At 42.6% G+C, this 25,513-nt stretch overlaps 1 protein-coding gene across 1 annotated transcript; it reads left to right on the top strand.

The window, feature by feature from the left end:
• The first annotated feature begins 1,010 nt into the window (after window positions 1-1,010).
• On the top strand, window positions 1,011-25,186 carry LOC145772646 (5-oxoprolinase-like). Its single transcript, XM_082584514.1, has 27 exons — window positions 1,011-1,159; window positions 2,061-2,149; window positions 9,729-9,914; window positions 10,239-10,364; window positions 10,855-10,961; window positions 11,256-11,495; window positions 11,622-11,725; window positions 11,899-11,987; window positions 12,056-12,228; window positions 12,617-12,699; window positions 12,793-13,033; window positions 13,111-13,199; window positions 13,393-13,615; window positions 16,210-16,348; window positions 16,433-16,598; window positions 17,071-17,158; window positions 17,630-17,696; window positions 17,789-17,995; window positions 18,587-18,761; window positions 18,834-18,943; window positions 19,594-19,726; window positions 19,832-20,040; window positions 20,968-21,192; window positions 21,520-21,602; window positions 21,679-21,839; window positions 21,914-22,011; window positions 24,289-25,186. The coding sequence occupies exons 1-27, from the start codon at window positions 1,081-1,083 to the stop codon at window positions 24,436-24,438; spliced, it is 3,840 nt and encodes a 1,279-aa protein (XP_082440640.1). The 5' UTR covers window positions 1,011-1,080; the 3' UTR covers window positions 24,439-25,186.
• The last annotated feature ends 327 nt before the right edge of the window (window positions 25,187-25,513 follow it).

Raw genomic sequence — 25,513 nt, 5'->3', positions numbered from 1 at the left:
AAAATCGTTTTATGGTAGCATGTTAAACACAAAGAACTTGGAAAATTGCCAAGTCAGGTTTTTCCTTTAGTATGACTTTAATACAACAGCAATGGTCATCAAGTGTTGGTTCATACGAAAAGTTTGTTTTTGAAATTGTCACAAAAGTTGTTTTTAAACTATATTTTTTAAAGGCTGTGTTGACAAAATTAAGTTATGAAAAAGCAGTACGAACAGCTCATGGTCGAGAACAAAGGCGCATTGTATCCAACCCTCAATACGAGGAAAGAACATAATGATGATGATGATGTTGCCAGATAAGGAATTCTACCTTAATTTGAGAAAAGTTTAAAGTGTTGAAAACAAAAACTTGTATTTTGCCAATTTTTTTTAGTCCTGGGCAAAGATCAAAACCCTAATCTTATTCCTAACTCTAACCCTTACCTTAACCCTTCCTAACTTAAATCCTATCTCTGGCAACACCTGATTTAACCATGGCAACAAGTATGTAAAAATAGCCACTTCCTTTTTAAAAGCCTTGATATAAGCTACTCATGGCCACCTAAAGATACGGCCTGATTTGTCACATTTTGCAGAAATTTCCAGGTTTTTCTAACTTTGGGCGAACGTTTAAATAAATTTTTCTAAAATTTAGATTTTTACGCTTTCTTTGTTCTTTTCCCCAGATGACACAATAGGTTTTAACATTCTCACATGTTGAAAAACAAAGAAAATTCAATTTCGAAGATTTTAGTCAGACTGTTAATTTTCAATAACAGTCTGATTTTGCGTTTTTCAACTTACTTTTTCTCATTTGCTACTGCTTTCCCAAGGCAACAAAAAAGCTTTATGTCAGTAGGAAACCGCAAAAAGTAAAAACATCTCAAAAAATGTCAGTCAAGCACTAGCAGTAGCTGTAATCAAAATCTGCAAAATGTGACAAATCAGGCCGCATCTCCAGGTGGCCATGAGTTACTGTGGTTTTAAGTTTGAAATTTTATTATTGACGGTTTCTCTCTATTTTCAGTAGGTGAGACCCTGTACTTGTCCTCGCTAGTAGGAATTTGTTGGCTATATGTTGAATTGTTATTGTGCGTAAGTATGTTGCCAAAAAGTGGTAAGTTTCAGTTTTGCATTGACCGTGGTGGGACCTTCACTGACATTCATGCAGTGTGTCCAAGTAAGTGAAGAATGTACATATATATACATATTACATAGCCTATTGTTTGTTTTCCTGTTGCATGCCATGTCGAGGATGCTATTTTTAATGTGCTACAACACAATTGTGGTGGGATAGTGCAGCGGATGAGGAATTGGCTTTGCAATAATGCAAAACTGGTTCGTAAGTTACCTTAAAGATCACCGCTCAACTCTACCTAGGCCCTAGGGTGTAATAAACGATGCTCTTCCACGAGTTGCCAATGGCATCACACAAATGCAAGCCACATTTAAAGCAACAGTTGTAAAGAAAAATTGCCATCACACGTAATTGAGTATTATTCCATACTTGTGTCTTCATCTTTCTTCTGCATTGCTGAGTGGTAAAAGTTGGATGTTTAAAGCCTTCTTAACCGCTGCGCCACAGCATACTGGTGCCGGAATGGCCCGATTCGGTGAGTCCGATTCGGTGAGTCCGATTCGGTGAGAGCCTTTTTCGGTGAGAGCCCTATTCGGTGAGTTTTTTTTTTTTAAATTATTGCGCGTCGTAGCCTAATTATCATTGCGTTATAGGGTTAGGGGATAGGGATTAGGGGATAGGGGTTAGGGAATATAGGTTAGGGGTTGGGGGTTTTTGGGGTTGGGGTGGGTTTTTGGGGTTGGGGGTTTTTGGGGTTTGGGGTTAGGGGTTGGGGGTTAGGGGGTTGGGGTTTTTTGGGGTTAGGGTTTTTTGGGGTTTGGGGGACTTGGGGGGTTTGGGGGGACTTGGGGGTTTGGGGGGACTTGGGGTTGGGGGTTTTTGGGGTTGGGGTTTTGGGGGACTTGGGGATTTTGGGGGACTTGGGGGTTTGGGGTTAGGGGTTTTAATTAGGCTACGGTTAGGGGTTCCTCTTCAGCCTTAACATTCACAAAAATGTTTGTAGATGGAAAGATCCGGGTGATGAAGCTGCTGTCTGTAGATCCCCATTATCCTGATGCACCAAGAGAAGGAATAAGAAGGATTTTAGAAGAGGTAGCGTGTAGAATGTAACTTCGTGCCATCATTGTTCCACATTGATCTCGATTTTTTCTGTGACTTAGACATCGGTGGCATTTTAGCGTGTCCGGAGTCATTAAAAAAAGGCCGACTTGGACTTGATACAAAAGATGAACAATACTATTTTTGTGTGCAATCTATTTTCAAAATATTGTTTCTTGTTTTCTGTATTGTGCTCTGAAAATTTACTAGAAAATAGTAGTGTTTGTTCTTCGGTATCTGCTAAATTTGGCCAATATTGCGGTCGATACTAAAAATAAAAATAATAAAACATTTGCTGCGGATTTTTTGCAGTCAGCAAAGATATAAATTTTTGAAATTAAGTGAATCAAAATTAAAAAAAATCTGGCAACACTGAAGTCGAAGTCGGCCAGATATAAATCGAAGAGACAAAGTTGCATATTTTTTGCCCGACTCCAAAGCCTAAATCTTAATGGTAGTTGCATCACTTGACACTATTAAATAATAAAAATTATTAATAGTCTAAATACAAAAAGTGCTCAATGCCAAGCAAAAAGCGAAGCAGAGCGTAATAAATCAAATAGTTATTACTATCTAAACCCTTGACAGGCTGTTTCACCTAAAAGGAGGATCATCAGAAGGTCCTTATTTAAATAGAATCTATTTAAATATTCTATTTGAGTAAGGACCTTCTGATAATCCTCTATTTAGGGGAAACAGGCTGTCGAGGGTTTAGATAGTAATAACTTGACACCAGTATATTTTTTAACAATAAATGTTCCATGGGAGGGACAAGCTGGAGAACACTGATGCACCCAGGGCCTAGACATTGTTTGTTTCTGAACTGGTTTGGTGTTGATTCTTCTAATGTAATGTCTGGTTGAGATTTGAATTTTTATGGATGTGAGATGCAGAATTCAAGGCCTTATAAAATATGACATCTTAATTCACTTAAAGTGCAACTGCACGATGACTTTTACCGCATTTTATCTGAAAGAGCATGTTTCAATCCATAAATACCAACCTCGCCGTTACATTTTAAGGCTATGTTAATCTCAATAAAAATTATCAAAACCATGGTTTTCCACACGCTTGTATTTTTGGCCACGTTGCTGCAATGATGGATTGTATTGCGCAACACATTAGATTATGACGTCAGTTCGAGACAGACCTCAAAGCAACCAGCGACGCAACTAGAAAAAATCAAAGGGGGTCGGCAGCGAGAGAGAAAACTAACAATTATATATTTGTAGAAGCAGATATATCACAGTTAAATTGTTAGAATATTCATCATCATTTTCAGCCTGTGGGAGCCCACCGCAGAGCGCAAGCCTTCCCCTTTTCATGCCAATTTAAATGATTATGTGCTAGTTGGTAGGCTACCAATTGGTTGTATTGCATTGTTTGTCAATGTCGTCCCTCCATCTTACTTTTGGTTTTCCTTTCTTTTTTTTGGTTTCTCGTGGTGTCCATGTTGTTAATTTTTTAGTCCATCTATTGTCCTGATATCTTGCTACATAGGCGCCGACTCCAGGGGGGCAGGGGGCGGCGCCCCCCCATGAATTTAGCTTATTATTTAAAAAAAATCCTAAATCAAATGTTTTTAAGTTCAGATTTGCGTTAGTTTGACTTTCATTGCGGATCGATCTCAATTAAAAGATCTACTTGTTGCAACAAGAGCGCTGCTCTTAAGATAACAAAAGAAACAGAAGTACGGTAGCTGATAAACGCCAGCATGGTGTCGTTGAAGCATTGTAACAATGATTGAAACACGTTTTTCTTGATTTCTTCTGCTTTGTCTTTTCTTGGGAGTGTCAATAACGGGGTGCGGTTTGCTCAGTTTAGTATCTACGCGTATTAAGAGCTAAAGTTCAAAGTGACCAGCGTATAATTCGAAGTAGCCTACAGGCCTCGAAATTCGTTTTTGTTGACGGCGGACACACCAGTTTCAGCCGTCAATCGTCATGCTTAATCACTTTATCTTGATAATAATTCTTCGCCATTTCAGAACTATTTACGGTTTTAGAAGGCTTTTTAAAATTTCAGCAAAGTCACTCTGAAAGGCTTTCATCAGACCAACGACTTGCGCTTGAAGAGTCAAAGCGCCGTGTAACTGGTCAATACGTCACATAAGTGAATACTGATTAACTTCCACCGAATGAGGTCGTGTGGCTTATTGCGTCACAATGCTCTGGGCAGGAAATTTCTACACTAACGCTACTATTTTCTGCTGTGCAAAGTTTCACAGGCTTTATTCTTTTAAGTTTATTTTTGCGTGTCATGTGAGCGAAAGTGAATTTTCCTTGGGTCTTTTATTTCATACTGTAATACCAAAACTTAACAAATTTTGTTGCATCTTGCTGTAATTGGTTGTATTGCCAAGCTGGATTTAAACCAAAGCTGGATTTAAACCAACCAAGAGAACAAGCTGGATTTAGAAGTGGCTACTCCACCATAGATCATCTACAAACAATCAACCAAATAATCGAAAAAACAAATGAATACAACTTGCCTCTCTGCCTTGCCTTTGTTGACTACAGTAAAGCGTTTGATTCAATACAGATCCCTGCAGTGCTACAAGCCATCAGAAACCAAGCAATTGACCAGACTTATATCAATATCCTTCAACACATTTATCAAAATTGCTTTTCCTTCATCAGACTACACAAAGACTCAGCCAAATTTCAACTTAAACGAGGTGTTCGGCAAGGAGACACCATCTCTCCTAAGCTTTTCACAGCATGCTTAGAAGAAATTGTCAAAAATTTAAATTGGGAAGAAAAAGGTATCAAAGTAGATGGCGAATACCTATCCAATCTCAGGTTTGCCGATGACATTATTTTGATATCTTCAACACCCAATGAACTCCAAACAATGTTGACTGAACTCGACGAGACAAGCAAAGAGGTCAGTCTCAAAATGAATTTGACTAAGACACAAGTTATGTTCAATCACCATGTCAAAGGAAACCAAAACATTACATTAGATGGAGCCAATCTCCAAAACGTACACAAATACACATACCTTGGTCAAATAGTAACCACATCACCTGATAAAGAAGAAGAAATTAAAAGAAGAATTACACTTGGTTGGCAGGCATTTAGAAGAGCGAGTTCAATATTTAAAAGTAAATTACCGATCTCAATGAAAAACAAGTATATAATCAATGCATTCTCCCAATGAGTCCCAACAATGACATACGGAGCGGAAACATGGAACTTAACGAAAGCACTCACACTCAAACTACGCACTGCACAAAGATCACATGAAAAAGTACTCTTAGGCATTACATGGAAAGACAGGAAACCAGCCAAATGGATACGACAACAAACAGAAATCAAAGATATCATTGAAACAATAAAAAGTTTAAAGTGGAATTGGGCAGGACATATCATGCGAACAACCGACAACAGATGGACAAGAAGAGCCACCGTACTGAATGGATACCGCTTGACAATAAACGCAAACGAGGGAAACAGAAAACAAGATGGCGAGACGAACTCTACCAATTCGACAAACACTGGACACAAACATGCAAAGACAGACAAAATTATAAAGATATGGGGAAGGCCTTCATCCTGCAGTGGAATAAAAATGGCTGACAATGATGATGATGATGATAATCTAATTTAGTAACCAACCTTGCCGTATCATTATTACTCGGAGATCAAAGCCAGACATTGTGACGTAAAACTTGAACTAAATTGCGCGTGATTAGTGTAGATTGTAGAAGTACCTGTACTCCTATCGATTCTTAGCGAAGAATTCACCTTTGTTACGCTGATTCAATGTCATCAATCGTTGAAGCAATGTAAAAATCGAAAGTTTTCCTCTTTGAATGGAAGCTACGGTAAGGGATACAGTATTCACATATTAAGATGCGCGCTAGAACGCGCTGGAAAATATATTATCGCAACAATTGTTCGTGTTATGCAATGACGATTTGTATCGCTAGTTCCTATGTTATTTCTCGGCGGACAAATATGACCGATCTAGATGGCACTTCCCGCGGACATCACATGCTGTGACGGCGGACATGTTCGCCGTGAATTTCGAGGCCTGAGCCTACTACATTATAAAGCTTGGCGATATACAATGGCAGATAGACGCAAACAAACATCAATGCTGACATACAAACATCAGCATTTTGAATGTAAGCAATCAGTCGGCTAGAAACTTTGCCCCCCGGCAGTTTTCAAAACCCGGCGCCTATGTCTTGCTATATGGGGTCTGCTACTATTCGGTGAGTCCGATTCGGTGAGTTCCTATAACTTCCAAACCTCTAAGCCCTAACCCTAAAACGGCAATGATAATCAGGCTACGGTACCCGATAATATCAAAAAAAAATTGAAAAAATCCCCCGTTAAGGGATCGGACTCACCGAAACGGGCCATTCTGTGCTATATGACCTGCCCAGGACCATTCTAGTTTCTTGATTGTGCTCAATATATCTCGTAATTTCGTTTGATTTCTGATCCATTCGGCAGTCTTTTTATCTCGCCATGTTAAACTTATCATGATTCGTTCATGTGCTCTCTGCATAGTTCTTAGTTTAAGTGTTAATTTCTTTGTAAGGTTCCAAGTTTTTGCACCGTATGTAGCGGTTGGAAGGATGCATTGATCGTAGACTTGTTTCTTGAGAGAAAGAGGCAGTTTTGACTTCAATATCGAACTTGCTCTTCCGAAGGCTTGCCATCCAAGTGATATTCTTCTTTTGATTTCATCTTTATTGGAGTTGGTTGTAATTTTTTGGCCAAGATATATATAGTGATCAACTTTTTCGATAGTCGCTCCGTCCAAAAGAATATTGCTGTCGATGTCTGCCAGTTTGTTAAACATAACTTTCGTTTTGTTAAAGTTCACATGAAGGCCAATCTTTTTGCTTTCTGTATTGAGTTCACTTAGCATTGTTTGTAGTTGTTTAGGTTGCTCAGATATAAGGACGATGTCATCAGCAAAAATTGACAACGCAATGATCCAATTCTGTGACGTGCGAAACGACCACTTTTGCGCTTGCTACTCACTCTCAAAAAAAGTTTCCCACGCTTTCGAAAGTAGGCAGCAAATTGTTTGCTTTTAAGGCCCACATTTTAAAAAGTAGTCTACACAAGCTTAGGGTCTGGACTGGATACACGTCAAGTTTGACAAGGTTGTAAAGAAAATTTAATTGCCGTCTTTTTGATACCAAAATTATAAAATTGGTGTAAGAATGTGTTAAGTTGCGACCATACGAAGATTACAAATCAGACTAGCCTAAAGCCAGCTGCAGTTTCGTTTTGTGGGTTAATAAGGTTGCATCCTAAGTTAGCCAATTTACCAAATTTCAGAAACCAAATTCAAAGAAAGGAAAAGAAATCCTTTTAGTTTCCCCACCCTCATTCTCGTAATCAAATCCCAATCAAGACTTCAGTGGAGAGAAGCTTTACCGATTTAAAAAGAGTGAAGACGTATCTTCGAAACAGTTGTGGTGCTGAGAGGTTGACTGGAATTTCAATAATGGCTTTGCACAGAGAAGTGACTGTGAATTGCAAACAATTGGTTGATAAATTTCTTACAGATGCTCCACGTCGATAAGCACAAATGTAACCCGAGTGTTTTAAAGGGGTACTAAAGGAAAAACCTGACTTGGCGATTTTCCACGTTCTTTGTGTTTAACATGCTACCATAAAACGATTTTCAATAAAATTTTGCCCCATTGTGGTCTGATCAGCATTCCGCGCTTACTTTTGTCAGAGCTTTCAAAACCAGAATGGGCCTGAGCAGCGAAGCGTGCAACTGTACAGTTTACGTAATAAAAGACGAGCAATCAGCTAATCACGCAACAGTTGTTACTGCCGGCGATTTAACTGTAGGCTGTGTATGTATGTACATCAAAACATCAGATTTCAACCTCAAAACATCAGACAGTTTGCTCAAAACCTCAGGTCTGATGTTAAAACATCAGATGTTGTAACGTGGCTTTTGTTATTGCTGTCTTTTGTGACGTATTCTCGAGCTGTGTATGCACTTTTTGGTCATTTTGAAAAAAAATGAAAATAAATGAAACATTGGACTTTGGGCCTTGCCAGTGGGTAGCCACTTTAACAAGTCGAAATTCTGCCACTGAAATTGACTACAATGCAACCGCCAACCAATCAGAACGTGTTATAAGAGGCTACCGTCCAATTGTGACCCTTCTAACACTCATCCAGAGAGTTTATGCTTGTTTTGAACTTTATTTGGTAATTACAGAAGAAAAAGAGCAATAGCAGTGGTGAGAATCGAACACGCGTCAATGAAATGACTACATTCTAGCCCTAACCCTAACCCCTAAGCCAACCAGCTGACAAAAAATCCATCACTTAATTTGCTTTCTATGATCTTCTTTTCGCCATTTTTTACGTCATTTAAACCGTAGCTTATGATTGGTTGGCGGTTTCATTCTAGTCAATTTCAGTGGCAGAATTTCGACTTGTTAAAGTGGCTACCTTGCCAGTGCCATTGAAAACAAATTTTTTTTGACATGTATTCTTGAATGTTCAGTTTACGCATTTTAATGCTTAATTCCCGTTTGAAAACTTCATTTAGTTAGTATGCCTTTAAATATGAAGACCGTTCATCTCACGTCAATTAGGCCTATGTTACAGTATAGTATATAATAACATAGGCCTAATTGACATTAGATCAACGGTCTTCATATTTAAAACATGATTAGAAAGAAGCTCACACAGTGACCCAAAGAAGGTTGGCCCAACTCCGGCTCTTTTTGGGCCACTGTGTGAGCTTCTTTATATTCCTGTGTTTTCGTTACGTTAATCCCAACCTTACAGAGGTACAATGTATTTACATTTGTTTTTATTCGACCATTGACACAAGTTTGCATGAATAAATGACGGTCTGTTAATATTTTGTATTGCGGTTTATGCGACTTGAGCGTGAAACAAGTTTGGTATGCATAGAACGTAGCTTGAACTGACACACGTTAAGTAGTACATAAGTCTCAGTCTAGTTAGTTGTCCCTCTTTGTAAAGTTGCAAATCTTATAGGGGGCTGTCGTGCCGACTAAACACCCCCTCTAGTTGCGCCCCTGAAAGCAACAATCGCTTTTACAAGTCCTTTCGTTATTTGATGCCAAGCCTATCTCGGCTAATTTGATCTCCACTTAGTTCGCCTTGAACTGACGTCATATCACCAGATGGCGTTGACGAGTTTGCCAATTCCAGGTAGCGTGAAAGAGAAGCTCTAGATGAGCGCAGAAAAAAAGTCGGTTTCTTGGCTGTGGGCCTCAATTGTAAGGAAGTGAGTTTTTCTACCGGTACCGGATGTCTTGGCAATGGATTCTAGCCAATGTTAATTCCATTGTTTGGAAGCCACCTATGATGATGATGATGAGTTGCGCTTTAACATGGTTAAATATTCCTAAAAGAAAAACGCAAAAACAGCAGTACTACTCAGTTTGGCGGCTCAGAATTATATGAATGATAGCTTACTTCAACACTGCAAGGACTCTGGTTGTGATAGTGATTGAAACGAAGTAAAGTATCTGCAGGAATGCAAGGCAGGTGTGCTGGTTCATGATTCTGCTGTTCGTAATGATCTTGCTTGTGATCTGTAGGAGCTCGATGAGCCAGTGTCCGAGCCTATAGACATGAACTTGATCGAGTTCATTCGGATGGGGACGACCGTGGCGACAAACGCTCTTCTTGAACGACAAGGCGAGCGCATGGCGCTTGCCATCACCGAAGGATTCCGAGACCTTCTCCACATTGGAAATCAATCCCGGCCCAATATATTTGACTTGGTAAGTTCTCATTATTTATATCAATGTCTTGTCAGTGCTTTTACTCCTTCCTCGTTACAAAACATTTTTTTGTGCGTTTCTGATGTGCGACTTTCTATCACATTTTCTTACATGTCAGTCCCATTGCTCCATCAAATGTTTTCTTTGTCAGTCAGCGCCATAGCGACATGTGTACACAGACCTTGTCAACATATAAACCTATAATGTTAGGTTGTAAAGTGTAAACGAGTTAGCACCTGTCCATGTAGTTCAGTGGCTCTCAACTTGAAGCTGTGTGACGTCACAGGAGCGTTCGAACGACAAGTAATTGATATGTGGTTGCAGAAAATTGAAGTCCCGGATGTTTTATATGAAGACATTGTGGAAGTAAGAGAGCGTGTCATCCTTCAACAGAATGAATGCCAACTTCCTCATCTTCCTCAATGTGTTGTTGGCACAACCAGAGAGAAGGTAACGAGTTGATGACGTGCCTCATCGGATGTCGTTGCTATTGGTTACTCTTTGGCAAGAGCGAATTTAATTATGCTTGTAACAAAAGTCTCCACTTGAGACGATAGACGTTGGGCTTGTATTAGGGTTCTGCCTTAACGGGAACAATGAACATGATTGACAGCTTGTAGTACATTGATTGATCGGTTGGTTTCAGTTGCATGATTGACAGCTTGTAGTACATTGATTGATTGGTTGATTGCAGTTGCATGATTGACAGCTTGTAGTACATTGATTGATTGGTTGGTTGCAGTTGCATGATTGACAGCTTGTAGTACATTGATTGATTGGTTGATTGCAGTTGCATGATAGACAGCTTGTAGTACATTGATTGATTGGTTGGTTGCAGTTGCATGATTGACAGCTTGTAGTACATTGATTGATTGGTTGGTTGCAGTTGCATGATTGACAGCTTGTAGTACATTGATTGATTGATTGAGAACGGTTGCAGTTGCATGTTTGGAAAGATTTGGATGAGGATAAGCTGAGGAGCGATTTGGAGTGCGTTCTAAGCAAGGGAGTGAAAAGCCTCGCTGTCGTGCTCTTGCATTCCTACACGTGAGTGGACTGTCTCATACTTTGTGTTATCACGATTCGTAGCGGCCAGGTTTGTGAGTTTACCTTATAATGACACGTTGGCGATACAATTATTTTGGGAATTCAGCAAAAAGATTTTGTTCACAAAACTCGTGATGTTTGCTGGTTTTGATCACTGTCTTTCCACGCAGTGCTAGTTTAGACGCAGAGGAAGAGCATTTTGATACCTTTTACACCTGTGCGATATGTTTCTGTGTTGTGCCTGTTTGCACGCTTGGTTGGTCTTAATGCAATGCTTGATTGACCACGTCACAGGTTCACCGATCACGAAGAGAGAGTACGTGATATTGCCATGGAGATGGGCTTTACACACGTATCTGCATCATCACATGTCACCCCCATGGTTAAGGTGGTTCCCCGGGGTTTTACCGCTTGTGTTGATGCCTACCTGACCCCCTGCATTAAGAGATACATCGACGGATTCCAGGCTGGTTTCGAAGGTGATGTGAACGCTTTGTTCATGCAATCGGATGGAGGGCTGACCCCAATGGCCAAGTAGGTTCTATCAAGAAAGTTGCAAATCATCTTTCAATATTGTTGCGTTTTGTCTCAAATTCTAAATGATTTTATTTCAAATGACCCACCGACAACCGACCAGTCTTAACCAGTATATTTTATCAGGTTCAATGGGAGCCGGGCCATACTGTCCGGGCCGGCAGGGGGCGTTGTGGGTTACGCCATGACAGCTCGAAACGGTCGCCCAGTGATTGGGTTTGATATGGGAGGTGAGAAGTAATTAATGCACCCTCTAGTCGTGAGATGTTTGATAAACTAGTTACACTAGGTGGCATCGAGTTTTGGCTTAGATCGTGTGTCACGATCTTGTCCGTTGCGGTTGGATATTGTCATGTTCAATGCATGCACGGCGAAGCCTTCATTGCACTCTTTCATTTTGCAGGCACCTCAACCGATGTAAGCCGGTACGCGGGCGAATACGAACACGTCTTTGAAACCACAATAGCTGGGGTCACCATACAAGCCCCACAGGTGGGTGAGTCATTGTGCCCAGGGGTACACTCCTGTCACCCCCAACTCATTGTTACGTTTTGTTTCAGCTCGACATCAACACTGTGGCCGCTGGAGGGGGTTCCATGCTTTTCTTCCGGTCCGGGTTATTTGTCGTTGGACCCGAGTCGGCCGGGGCTCACCCCGGACCCACTTGCTACAGAAAGTCCGGCCCACTGACCATCACTGACGCCAACTTGTGCCTGGGAAGGATCATTCCTGAGTAGGTTGCTCATTGAGATTGTCACGTGATGTTTATTTATTGTGACGTCACGTGCATTGCTGGGACCGCCACAGCCCCTTGATGTTGTCCACAGTACAAGCGATTGGTAATATTTGTTATGAACCGCCCGAGCGGTTCTCCGGTTGCAGTCTTGCGATAAGCGGACGAGATCTCACGGAACATAAACATTTTGTGGAATTGCATCTTTTTTATTTTGTATTTTCCAACCATGCAGGACATCAGTTCAAGATTTGTTCAAAAGTATATTTCTGGTTGTTGCTATTTATACAATTGACCATTTCGGTTGGCCTCGAAATGCGTCGTTCGACCGCCGTGGCTAACAATGGAGTCAGTTCACGTTGCTAAGCAACATCTCTGCTTCCTTCAGATATTTCCCGAAAATATTCGGCCCCAAGGAGAATCTACCTCTCGACCGCGCGGCCTCAAAGAGCGAGTTTATCAAACTGAAAAGTACGTTTGAATTGTGACATCAACATTTGATAGAATCCACGCTGGTTGTCTGTTGTGAAGTCATAATCACATCTTTGTGGCAATCGGTTACAGATGAAATCAATAAATTCATGACCTCGGAGCGGCCCGACCACAAAGCATTGTCTGTTGAGGAGGTCGCGATGGGTTTCATTGACGTCGCTAACGAGGCGATGTGTCGACCAATCAGATCGCTCACTGAGGCCAAAGGTCATGACACGTCACAGCACATTCTGTCATGCTTCGGTGGAGCAGGCGGGCAGCACGCGTGCGCCATCGCCCGGTCACTGGGGATGAAGAGAGTGTTCATTCACAGGTGAGGGTCAGCCACATGCGGCGCCGTCCGTAGCAATCGCTGGCGGATGTGAATCATCACCAACTATGTTGTTACAGGCATTCTGGAATCCTATCAGCGTATGGGATGGCCTTGGCTGACGTCGTCCACGAGAGTCAACGTCCGACGTCATGTATATATGATCAAGGTATCTCTGAGCCTCCTTGTGAAATAATTTTCCTACATATTCTATTGTCACTGAAAGTATTTGCAATTGTCGAAATGGTCCATGAAATCTACAAACACATAAAGATTGTTCGGAAGCCACCTTGCAAGTAGTTTGTTAGTTTGCTTTGAATAATTGAATCCGAAACTTCAACATCACAACACTATTAACCCAGAGAGCATTCCCATGTTGGAGGAGATCATTGATGAGTTGACGGAGGATTGCACGCGTCATCTGGAGGACCAAGGATTCTCACAAGACCAAATTAAAACTGAGATTTTCCTCAATTTGAGATATGAGCGAACAAGTTGCGCCCTCATGTGTTCTCAAAGTTTTGGTAGCGTGACTGGAAAAATTTCCACAAAGTACGGAGACTTCCTTTCAACCTTCAACCACAGGTAAACCTGATGCTTTTGCTGGATGATTGCCAGTCATGCATCGGTGATTAGTCATGCATCAGTGATCAGTCATGCATTTGTGATCTGTCATGCATCGGTGATCAGTCATGCATCGGTGATCAGTCATGCATCGGTGATTAGTCATTAGACAGCTTCAAAAACAGCCCAAAAATTTTTTTTTCGGAAACTTTCAACTCTTACTCCCCCAAAAGTTTTTCATTTACTATAAAAACACCTTGTGTGAAATATTTAAAAAAAAAATTAATGTTCAAGGGTTCCCCTGCTCCCCGAAATTTAGATGTTTTTTACAAAAAATATCAAATTTCAGATAGCTGTATCTCAAAAACTTTTCATGCAAACATATAAGTGTTGGGGTTCATTTTCATCAGCATAGTGAGCACTATAAGTAGAGGAAGTCAAACAAGGCAAAATTTGTATTAAAATATTTGTGATTATTAATTTGTTTTCGTAATACTAATATGGAACTCTTTTTGCTGGGTTGAAGTCCTTTCGCAGGACATTGCGAAGAGAGATACTTTGACTTATCCTTTGAGTTTACAAGGATTTCATGAGATGAGGAATTGATGTGCATTAAACGTGCCTCTGCTTTTTTTTATAGGTGTTAGCCCAATTTTGTATGACTATTTTCAATTGGGCTAAGTTTGAGGCTTCTTGTGGAAAGAGCTCTTTATTTTGCTCCACAAATTTCAAGAAATGTTTCATGCTATCAATGCGGTTATAAATCGTATTTTCCCACATGTTCTTGTCTATGACGATAGGTTCCAGGGTGCCGACATCAAACGTGATACCATGGGCACTCCTGAAGGCATTGGTGACGTCACGCAACACCTTCATGATGGAGGTGCCCTTATTGCCGCCACCACTGGTACCCTCCACGAATATTTTAAAGTCATTCGGGATATTTTGGTCGGATGAAGCTTTCCCTGTTACCTGTCTGTACTCGGCCGATTTGTTATCCAGTTTGTGATACCGCTGCAGGTGTGGGGAAACCCACCCGACCGGTTTGCCACATATCGGACACACGCGCCTCCTCTCCTGAGAGTCTGCAATCTTATGCGATTTTGTCAAATGCTGCGCTATGTTCGTTGTAATTTTACGACGACATAAGTAGCGTGTCATCTTTGCCTCCTCCCTCGCGTCCTTTACAAACTCTGCAAACGTTTTCATCCGCTTGCTTGGGGATTTGCCGGTTTTTGTTTAAATTAACTTAAATTTAAATTATTTCATAAAATTGGAATTGAAAGTCATTAAACATTTAGTTAAAACCTCACATTCGATATAAAAAATCTTTCCAATTCCTTTCTCTTTGAGGAACACGCAACAAGCTGTTTAGATATTTGATTACGTTCTAATTACGTTCAGATTTCATTTCCTTCGTTCTTCTTTCTTCCTTCTTTTATAGGGTACCCGAGAAGATGGACCAGCTTCTTAATCGGAGGCTGATTCCTTCAGCAGTTGAACTGCTGTCCTCTCGAATAGCCACTGCCTGAGATTCATCAGCTGCTTCATGCGCTATTCGACGCCGCTTGCTTTCATTTTGAAACGCAGAGAAACGTCTTCTTTGCTTTTGCAGAATAGTTGCATCAAGTTTGCCCATACATCCACGACGTACGACGTCCCGCTGGGCCAAGTGAAAAGCTTTATCTTCCTCAATCATCATGCTTAAAGCATTAGCATGAGCAATATCAAACAAGTCCTTGAAAGATTCTTTAAATTCTTCCTCAAGTCTTACTTGAGTAACTGTATCCCTCTTTTTGTGTTTCTGCAAACCTTGCCACCTGCGAAACAGTTTTTCTAGCTTTGTAGCTTCTACTTATGATCATGCGTAATTAGCTGCATCATATAGACTATTAGACTTTTATAGAGTTATTCAGTATTTCTGTGTTTGTGACAGTGGCCACAAAATGTAGACTAATAATTAAGAAATTATCAAAAATAACCATTTCTTAAGAAATTGTGATAAAATTTATAAAATCGGATATTGAAAAAGTAGATATTTTGAACTGTTACTCTGTTCCAACCAACAGTTCTCATTCTCACCATGCTCATGAAAATGAATCCCAACACTTATATGTTTGTATGAACAGTTTTTGAGATACAGCCATCTGAAATTTGACATTTTTTGTTAAAAAAGCTAAAATTTCTGGGAGGCAGGGGAACCCCTAAACATTAATACTTTTAAAAATTATTTCACACAAGGTGTTTTTGTAGCAAATGGAAACTTTTGGGACGCGGGTAAGACTTAAAAATTTCAAAAGTCGGTTTTTTTGAAGCGGTCAATTAGTCATGCATCAGTGATCAGTCATGCATTTGTAATCAGTCATGCATTTGTGATCAGTCACGCATTGGTGATCAGTCATGCATCGGTGATCAGTCATGCATCCGTGATTAGTCATGCATTTGTGATCTGTCATGCATCGGTGATCAGTCATGCATTTGTAATCAGTCATGCATTTGTGATCTGTCATGCATCGGTGATCAGTCATGCATCGGTGATCAGTCATGCATCAGTGATCAGTCACGAACCTTTTTCGTTACAAGGAACACTTATCATTTGTTCATCATCGTTTCAGATACAAATCGGAGTTTGGCTTCAACATTCCCGATCGCAACGTCATGGTTGATGACGTCAGAGTTCGTGGAAGAGGCATGTCAGCAGTGGAAGATGACATCACAATGCCCTCGCATGACAAACCGTTGAAAGCTGACAAGGTTTGATTGGTAGATGACGTCATATTCTGTTCTACGATTTTTCGTAACTTTAAAAAAGCTGAGCTTATTCGTTTTGTTCACCAGCATGTGCAATGCTACTTCGATGACTGTATGAAGTTTCGCTCCACGCCGGTCTTCCTCCTCGATGAGGCGACTCCCGATCAGTTCATCGCGGGGCCAGCGATCATCATCGACAACAACAGCACCATTATTGTTGAGCCCGATTGTTTCGCCACAATCACTGACAAAGGTAGGCACTTTGTGCGAAGAGGATGTTGTAAATTGGCCATAAGTGTGAAAGAAGCATCATCAAAGCACATGTGGATCCCTGAAAGAAGCCACATGAGACAACTGGTTGGTTCAATGGGTTCTCTCAGCTGGAGATCCACTGCCGATAAGTCACCTCGGAGCGATCCAGCCGCATCCAGATTGCCACCATAAGGCGCTCCGGCACAGTAGGATGTGGTCGGTTCCGGGGTCGAAATGCGACCGTCTGTCGTGCATGGTGGAATCAACCCCAACCACGTCATCACTCGCGCGCTATAAACGCGATATGGAAACGAAATGACGACAATGGCTAATTGTCGCCTGCCCTCATTTGTCCCTAGGTATGACCTCGTTGAACAGAGAACAAGCAAAGTTTTGTGATTTTTTTTTAAATCGTAAATTCAACCTCACCACCGACTATGACGTGGTGTTGACTGTACGTCATGTATTGACAGGTGACGTCATGGTGACTATAGGAAAGGAGTTGATGAAGGAAGTGGGCGTGGAATTGAATTCCATTCAACTTTCTATATTCTCTCACAGGTATTTTGAGAAGGTGCGGGTGTTTAAGCCACGTGTATGGATGGGGCAATAAGTTGGTCCTCTTTATCATTGGTTCCTCACCAGCCACTGTGGTGATGATGGTTGGTTTTTGAATCTTTATCCTCGGAATGACAAAGCCTTGATTGGTTATTCCTGGTAGTTTGGCATACTTGTAGAGGCTTTTGACGCATGGCCGGTTACCGAGATTAGCAGAGTGAAGTTTCCCATTGTTGAAATGTTGTTGCCGGGAATTATTCCATTCACTAGGTGCCGCTGAATGGAGAGCAATCCTTAACGTGTGTTGCTTAAGCGCACACCCCGAGAGTCGAACTTGAGCCGCGTGATTTTGAGCCGGGCGCGTGACCACTGAGCTAACGGGGCGGACGACACTGAGTTAACGATGATGTTGGAAACCACTTGGTTCCTGGTTGGGAACCTCAGTGTTGAACGATGATCAGCCTTGTGTTGCAGGTTCATGAGCATAGCTGAGCAAATGGGAAGGATCCTCCAGCGAATGTCAATATCCACCAATATCAAGGTGGGACAACGAGAGAGAGTTTGCAATGGATGGCATCGGTTGGACACCGAACGATATGAAATGTCTAATTGGAAGATTCCTTATTGTTTCAGGAACGCTTGGACTTCTCGTGCGCTCTTTTTGGCCCCGACGGGGGGCTTGTGTCTAACGCCCCCCATATCCCCGTCCACTTGGGGGCGATGCAGCACGCCGTGCAGTATCAAATGAAGTCTATTGAGATCAACGAGGGAGACTGCATTCTGTCCAACCACCCCTGTGCCGGAGGAGTACACCTCCCTGATTTGACTGTCATTACTCCGGTAAGGTCTTGGTTGCTTGTGGATGGTGAGACAAGAGCAAAGTCGCATGGGAACGATTTGTTAGTTACTTTGTTACGTCATATCGGGCTGCCCCAACGGAAACTGTGCATAGTAATACTTCCACCAATCTGAACACTCATACACTGTAAATATAGTTATTGCGGGTGTGGGCTGGTGCGTGTCTGTAAGGGTGGTGCGTGTCTGTATGGTTGGTGCGTACCTATGCGGGCTGGTGCCTGCCTGTGAAGGTGGTGCGTAGCTATGGGAACTGGTGCGTGCCTGTGAGGGCTGGTGCGTGTCTGTGAGGGCTAATGCTTGCCTGTGCGGGCTGGTGCGTGTCTGTGAGGGCTGGTGCGTACCTGTGCTGGTTGGTGCGTACCTATGCGGGCTGGTGTTTGCCTGTGAAGGTGTTGCGTAGCTATGGGAGCTGGTGCGTGCCTGTGCGGGCTGGTGCGTGTCTGTGAGGGTGGAGCGTGTCTGTGAGGGTAGAGTGTGCTTATATCCCTCCCAGACTTTTCAACTATTAATTTCTGAGGTCTGGGAAGATCCTTGTCTGGTGAAGTGCTCTGAGAGAGCTTTCGATTTCTTTAGGTTTTTACCACTGGCGTGGAGCGTCCGATATTTTACCTTGCTAACCGAGGCCACCATGCGGACATCGGAGGAACAATGCCGGGATCGATGCCATCCAACTCTACCTCAATTCACCACGAGGGGGCGGTGTTCAAGTCTTTTAAAGTGATCGAGGATGAAATTTTTCAGGAGGAAAGTAAGCTGCGCTTCTGATGGGTTGTGTTGTCGAATTTACGCAGATTGATGACATACGTTGGTTGATCTTTAGGAGTGACTGCTGCTCTCATGGAACCAGGAAATCTTCCCGGATGCAGCGGAACACGGAATCTTGAGGATAATTTGGCCGATCTCCGGGCACAAGTGGCTGCCAATCAAAAGGTATTTCCCCTTTGGTGGGAATGGTAGATCACTTTATCGTTGCATTGTATCTTATTTTTCTGTGATGTTTTTTTTTTTGTATTTTAAGTGACAAAGTCGTTATTTCTGTAAGGTGGCATTGACTAGTGGACCGTGTATGTAGTGGTTTCGTTGTCTCCCTCCCAATATGGGAACTTGTGTTACTTATGCAGTGTATGAACAACTTGCACATTTCGACCATGCACTGCTTCTGGTAAATAAACCATTGATCGATTGAAGCAAACCTCATTACATGCACCGGAATTGTGATGTTTACTGGATCGTATGTAACTTACAATGCAGTTGCAAGTTACAACTGAAATTGCTTCATCACTTGAACCATGAACTAGGAGAATAAAGAAGAAATGACAATCCGACAAAAAGACTGAGGCAGTAAAAGTAGAAATTCTTCCTATTTTCCCTCTCATTTCCCGGATGTCGGGGTAAGCAGCGGTCTGAAAAGGCACGTCCTCAGCTTCCGCTCATCGCGATCCAAGGTGTTGGTCATCTGCCGCCGATATCTGGGCATCATTTGAGCTGCCATGCAGTTATATCTTCAAGTTTTTTTGCTTTTTTTAATCTTGATGGGTTTGTGCGTCACCTAGTTCCCGTCTTACGAGGTTTCTATTCAGGGTATTACCCTCGTGACCGAGCTAATCGACGCCTACGGGTTGGAAGTGGTGCAGGCCTACATGGGGCACATCCAGCACAATGCGGAAGTGGCCGTGCGTACCATGCTGAAGGAGGTGGCGTCTGGATTGACAGGTCAATAATCCATGTGAAAGTGCAACACATTACATCACGTGACGTTTCGCGCATTATATCACCATGCGTCTTCACAATGGCTGATGACTTTCTTGCATTGTCCAGGAAGCTTACAAGGACGTGACAGGATGGATGACGGTTCCTTCATCAATCTGCGCATCCACATCGACCCGGATGAAGGGAGCGCAGTGTTCGACTTTGAAGGGACATCCCCCATGGTGCTTAGCAACTTGAATGCTCCGAAAGCGATAACGATGTCGGCCGTCATCTACTCCCTCCGTTGCATGGTTGGCTACGACATCCCACTTAACCAGGTGAGCGCCGATCCCATTTGTTTTATATGATGATTGTTATCATCTCTTCAGTGATGATCGTTCCTATCATCTCCTCAGCCATGATTGTTCCTTTCATGTCATCCTCAGTGATGATCGTTCCTATCATCTCCTCAGCCATGATTGTTCCTTTCATGTCATCCTCAGTGATGGTCGTTGCTATGATCTTCTCCTTGGTGATAACCGTCCTATGATTTGTTTCTCGGCAGCCGACTTGTAGCAAGAATTGACAGCGACAGACACGTGTTCATGAGGCTGGGCTCATCAGTATCGCACCGTGTTAAACTGTTTTATTTGCATCAACAGCGCGCGGGTACAAATAATTGACACGGCGAGAGAGCACAAACAAACATAGCCAGGTCGAAGACTTTACAAATTTATTCGACCACCGCTTTACCAGTCAGTTTAACTCTTATCTTTGTGGAAAGAAAAGAGCCAACAAAACCAGCAGGCGCCAGGGCAGAGGACATTGTGAAGAAAGGGGCGTTCTTCCCGGCTATCAGCACAAGGCTGAGCACTCACTAGTACAGCGAGCAGTTGCGATTCGCTATCCATAACGGTGTAGCTTCCACGCTAGCCATTCAGACCATCCAATCAACAATATGTTTCTCGGCAGCCGATTTGTAGCAAGAATTGACAGCGACAGACACGTGTTTCGCCCATGAGGCTGGGTTCATCTGTCGCTGTCAATTCTTGCTACAAATCGGCTGCCGAGAAACATATTGTTGATTGGATGGTCTGAATGGCTAGCGTGGAAGCTACACCGTTATGGTTAGCGAATCGCAACTGCTCGCTGTACTAGTGAGTGCTCAGCCTTGTGCTGATAGCCGGGAAGAACGCCCCTTTCTTCACAACGTCCTATGATCATTACCTCAGTGATGACTGTTCCTATTATTCCTCTTTTTTCAGGGCTGCCTGGCTCCGATCAAGTTGAGGATTCCCGACGGATGCATCTTGGATCCCCATGACGAATGCGCCGTTGTGGGTGGCAACGTGCTCACGTCACAGCGCATCGTTGACGTCATTCTGATGTCATTTAAGGCCTGTGCCGCGTCACAGGGCTGCATGAACAACCTGACATTCGGAGATGAAAGCTTCGGTTATTACGAAACAGTGGCCGGGGGCGCTGGAGCGGTGAGATGCTGATGACGTCATATAGGTTACATGATCCTTGTGTCAATAGATCATTAATAACCGATGCAGGTCGAATGAGGCGCGCGACAGAGTTGTCTCTTGGCCGAAGAAGCGCTTAGTCGTCTGCGTCATCAAGTGGTGGTCGATCTGTCTATTTTCGATTTCTCAATATGACTTGGATATGCCTTGACAGGCTTTAAGGTGACAGGGAGATTGGCTTTCGTGTATTCTCGTCCACTTACGCTAAATCGACGTTAACCTTGCCTTCAATTCGTTTGTTATGGAGGGGATTGCTTGCTGTCATACAACTTTTGTAACGTCACACAGGGTCCGACCTGGCACGGGCGAAGCGGAGTCCACACCCACATGACCAACACCCGCATCACTGACCCTGAGATCCTGGAGCGGAGGTCAGTGCGCCGCGCGTCTATCACGTCATCCCTCACACTGATCCGACGTCACAGTGCTTGTTGTCACGTGTTGCAGGTATCCGGTTGTTCTTCAAAAGTTCCAGCTTCGACCCGGATCTGGGGGCGCGGGGAAGTACAACGGGGGCGATGGGGTGGTGAGGGAGATCTTGTTCAGGAAAAACTTGTTGCTTTCTATCCTTTCCGAGAGGCGAGTGTTTGCTCCATACGGGATCAAAGGTAAGCACTAAGCATAGTTTGCGTCCCGACGTCTCGATCAAGCTCCAGAAAATAAACTCATCGTAAACTGACAGGTGGTCTCCCTGGTCGCCATGGCAGCAACACGCTCTTTCGTCACAGCGGACAGACGCTCAACATCGGCGGGAAGAACTTCTGTGACGTCACAGCCGGGGTGAGTTGTGTGGTTTGTGATGGCAACCCTGTAACAAATGTCACTTCTTTTTTGAACGGAGCTCTATAGATCACTTTTCGTCATGCAAGGTTGAAATCGATCAAGCCACCATCGAAATTGAGGTCGCCCCCTGCGCTGTGAGACTCGCGTGGCGTTTTGACGTCACAACAAAACTAAATTGAATTTCGAAACAAAACCAAAGACGTTTGCAGTGGAAACGAAGTGACTTCAATCGTAGCTGGCTGTTCCACCGTTTAAGTCGAAGCAGATCGAATGACGCGATCCATATTTGTTTTGTTTGTTGTTAAGGTTACGCTGTTCAGAGTTATCGCTTGCAGTGCTAGTATTGCAAATAAAATCTCTTGAGTTTTATCAAGAAACCCTCAAAAGTCTGCATGCTATAAAAGTGACTTCAGTTCATTCCGTCATTGCTGCTTCATGAACAACACTGAAGGCCAGTTACGCTTTTTGCAACAATTAAAAATAGTTATGTAGTTTTCTTGTACAACGTCCGGTAAAATATGTGTTGGCGCATGACTATTTACTCTATCGCTGTCCAGTATTTGAAGATCTTCAAGAAGCAATAGACAATGGCAGTTCAATATCACAGTCAATGGAGAAATAGACTAATGATGCCTTCAAGCTCTGGACTTCCAGTAGAATGCAATGAAAGACGTGTGTTGTAATCAATTGGTTCACTTAAGCTGTCATTGATAGTAAGGAAGTTTCACAGTAGAGCGTAAGGCAGCATAAGCTGCTCCAATCAACTGGAAGTTATTAAACATTATTTTTTGCACTTCTTAGTATTGTATGAATAATTATTCAATACCGTGTGTCAGTAAAACAAAGAAAAAACTTGCCAAAGTAGGCTTAGTGCGTTAGCAGGGGTCTACAAAAAGCTGTAAGCGACAAAGCGTAAATTTCAACTTAATCATGACACCAACCTTTAAAATAACTCACGTCGTTTGCAAATGTGATTGCACGAACCCTGCAAGCTTCTGACCAACGCGGTCTCAACAACGGACACAAGAAACAACTAAGTCTCTCGTCATTCGGGTCTTGCTTCATTCGCGGCAGTGGGCTCTCGATGTTAGGTCGTGTGCAGGATTTCAGTTTCAGTGACAAAACCTGTGCCAGGTTGCTATGCACAACTCTGTTCAAAACCCACACGATAAATTAAATATATTTCACGATGAAAGTAACTTTTGAAATGCACCGAAATTGCAGTCTAAAAGCTACCAGGGATGCTCTGCACGCGGCGATTATGATAAACTCAGGATTTCAAAACGGATTTGTATCACTACGTAACACTTACGTACGTAACACTACGTAACATTTTTTTAATGAGATAAAAAGCAATAAACAAATATTAAATTTGTTACTGTTTTGACTACATGTTATGAAACAATGACTAAACTTCACAACACAATTCCTTTATTTCATCATTTGAATTAAAAAAGCATTTTATCAGTAATAATGTCATTTTTGTCCCATAGGTGGCACATCTTCCCTATAAACGAATTCAAGTATTAGGAATGCTACAATGTTATTGGGGGTCTGGAGGGCTTCCCCCCCAGAAGTTGGATTGACTTTGACTGCTGCGCCTCTGGGCCCACCTACTTTTAAAATGGTTCCTCCATGCCTGCCTCTACACGTCTATCAAGGCTTATTCCAGAATCCGACGCGACGCCAGTGGAGCGAAGCGCGTGACCTCAGAGAGAAAACTTTCGGGTGCTACAGCTACAAATCTCGGGGTGTGCGCTTGAGCAACGCATTTCAGGACTGCTCTCCATTCAGCGGCACCTAGTGGATGGAATGATTCCGCGGCAACAACATTTCAACAATCGGAAAACTTCACTTTGTCAATCTCGGTAACCGGACCTGCGTCCAAAGCCTCTACAAGTACCGTATGTGAAACTATCAGGATTAGTCTATCAAGGCTTTGTCAGTCCGAGGATAAAGATTCAAAACCGAACTAGTCAACCTTGCCAATCAGGTTCTGTCATGCATATTATTCTATCATAGTACCCAATAGGTCACAATAAGTTCAATAACATACAATTCATAAACAAGCTCAGTGTTGAACATTTCAATCAGATTAGCCAAGATCAGTAAAAGACCGATTGGTGATTGAACAATATTCGGACTAGTTGCGCTGCTGGCATCACACGTTATATCGCTGGTAACTAGTCCGAATATTGTTCAATCACCAATCGGTCTTTTACTGATAAAGCTGTGATAACTTTCCTTCAAATCCTTCTTTTGAAACCGTTTCAGGATGTCTTTCAAGTGCAATCACCGGGTGGTGGCGGATTTGGTACGCCATCAAGTGACGATGATGAACCAGTCGAGAAACGACGTAAGGTGGCGCAGTTTTCTGCCAAAGGAAGCGTTCACGAGTTCCACCAACAACAAGCTGCGCATTAGTCCCACAGTCACCTATCATGAGCACGGCCGGCCGCGAAAAACTTTTTCCCACAAACTTTCAGCGTACCTCGGTAACTGATCTGCTTCAAAACGTGGTTGAGCACTGAATAGAACACGGGTCTAAAACCATTTCATCATTCCGGAATACCACTTTTGTAACGTGTTTTTTGCAAAAAAAGAAAAACAACGGTCCTGAGCGGAATAAAACCCTCACTCTCATCGCTTACTGCAGTCGCCATTACGTCATGAAAACTGGCGTGAAATAAATCAAAGTAAGACCCTCAACTAATCAGGCCTGGAGCTCACCACCAGAAAGCTCCAGTGCTTAAGCCACCAAGATTCAAGAATTTAATACTTGGCGTAGATTAAGTTGCTGCTTTATGCAGAAAGTTCGCGGGAAAAAAATCGCTCCCCGGCTTTATGTCGCAAGATCTTGTTCAATGGCTACAATGCTAAACAAACACTTACGGTACCTGTTACGTAACAATACATCGTCTATAAAGCGGTTAAGGTCATGTTTTGCAACTAAGCAGTGTTCCTGTTTCGTTCTGTATCACGTGATTTCCTGCCCGTCTATGCGTCACCAAAGGGGAACTCGATATTATCCGGTACATCTGTTTTTGTTGTCTTACTACCCAAGTATTGTGGATTTTATGCAAAGTTCTTCAAGTAAAAGTTATATTCGCCGACGCGCGATCATCCTGGTCGTTCGCTCGCTATGTTTTTATTAAAAGCAAAACTTGACAAGTTTGTATTGTGACGTCATTGACGTACGCGTCACCGGTCCACTCCATACAGCAACGGATTAAGATCAAATCATGTCTGATGGGTCACACAAGGGATTGAACTAGAGATCTTCGGTTTAGTGGTTCTGCTGCAAACGCTAGATGCCGCAGCTGAGCAAAGAAGGAAAATCTTCAATTTGACCAAGATTCCCATTTTGAATGAAAGCGACTGGAATAATGGAAGACCTCTGGTATACTTTTTTGAAATTTTCCTTGAACAGCCTCCCTTTTCCCTGAAAATTACTTTTTGCTTAATTACCTTGTATTGTATGGGACGTCCTTTTTTGTTT

Source organism: Aplidium turbinatum, chromosome 6, assembly GCF_918807975.1.
Source record: "Aplidium turbinatum chromosome 6, kaAplTurb1.1, whole genome shotgun sequence".
In the NCBI taxonomy this organism is placed as follows: domain Eukaryota; kingdom Metazoa; phylum Chordata; class Ascidiacea; order Aplousobranchia; family Polyclinidae; genus Aplidium; species Aplidium turbinatum.
Note: the sequence above shows the minus strand (reverse complement) of the source record. Positions and strands in the feature narration are given on the sequence as shown.

What these genes read in the sequence shown, in the direction of transcription:
- LOC145772646 (XM_082584514.1), top strand. Translation starts at nt 1,081, where the DNA reads ATGTTGCCAAAAAGTGGTAAGTTTCAGTTTTGCATTGACCGTGGTGGG. An exon ending in AAGAGAGTGTTCATTCACAG is followed by an intron (nt 13,034 to 13,110) that starts GTGAGGGTCAGC and finishes ATGTTGTTACAG; the next exon opens with GCATTCTGGAATCCTATCAG. An exon ending in TGAAATTTTTCAGGAGGAAA is followed by an intron (nt 18,762 to 18,833) that starts GTAAGCTGCGCT and finishes GTTGATCTTTAG; the next exon opens with GAGTGACTGCTGCTCTCATG.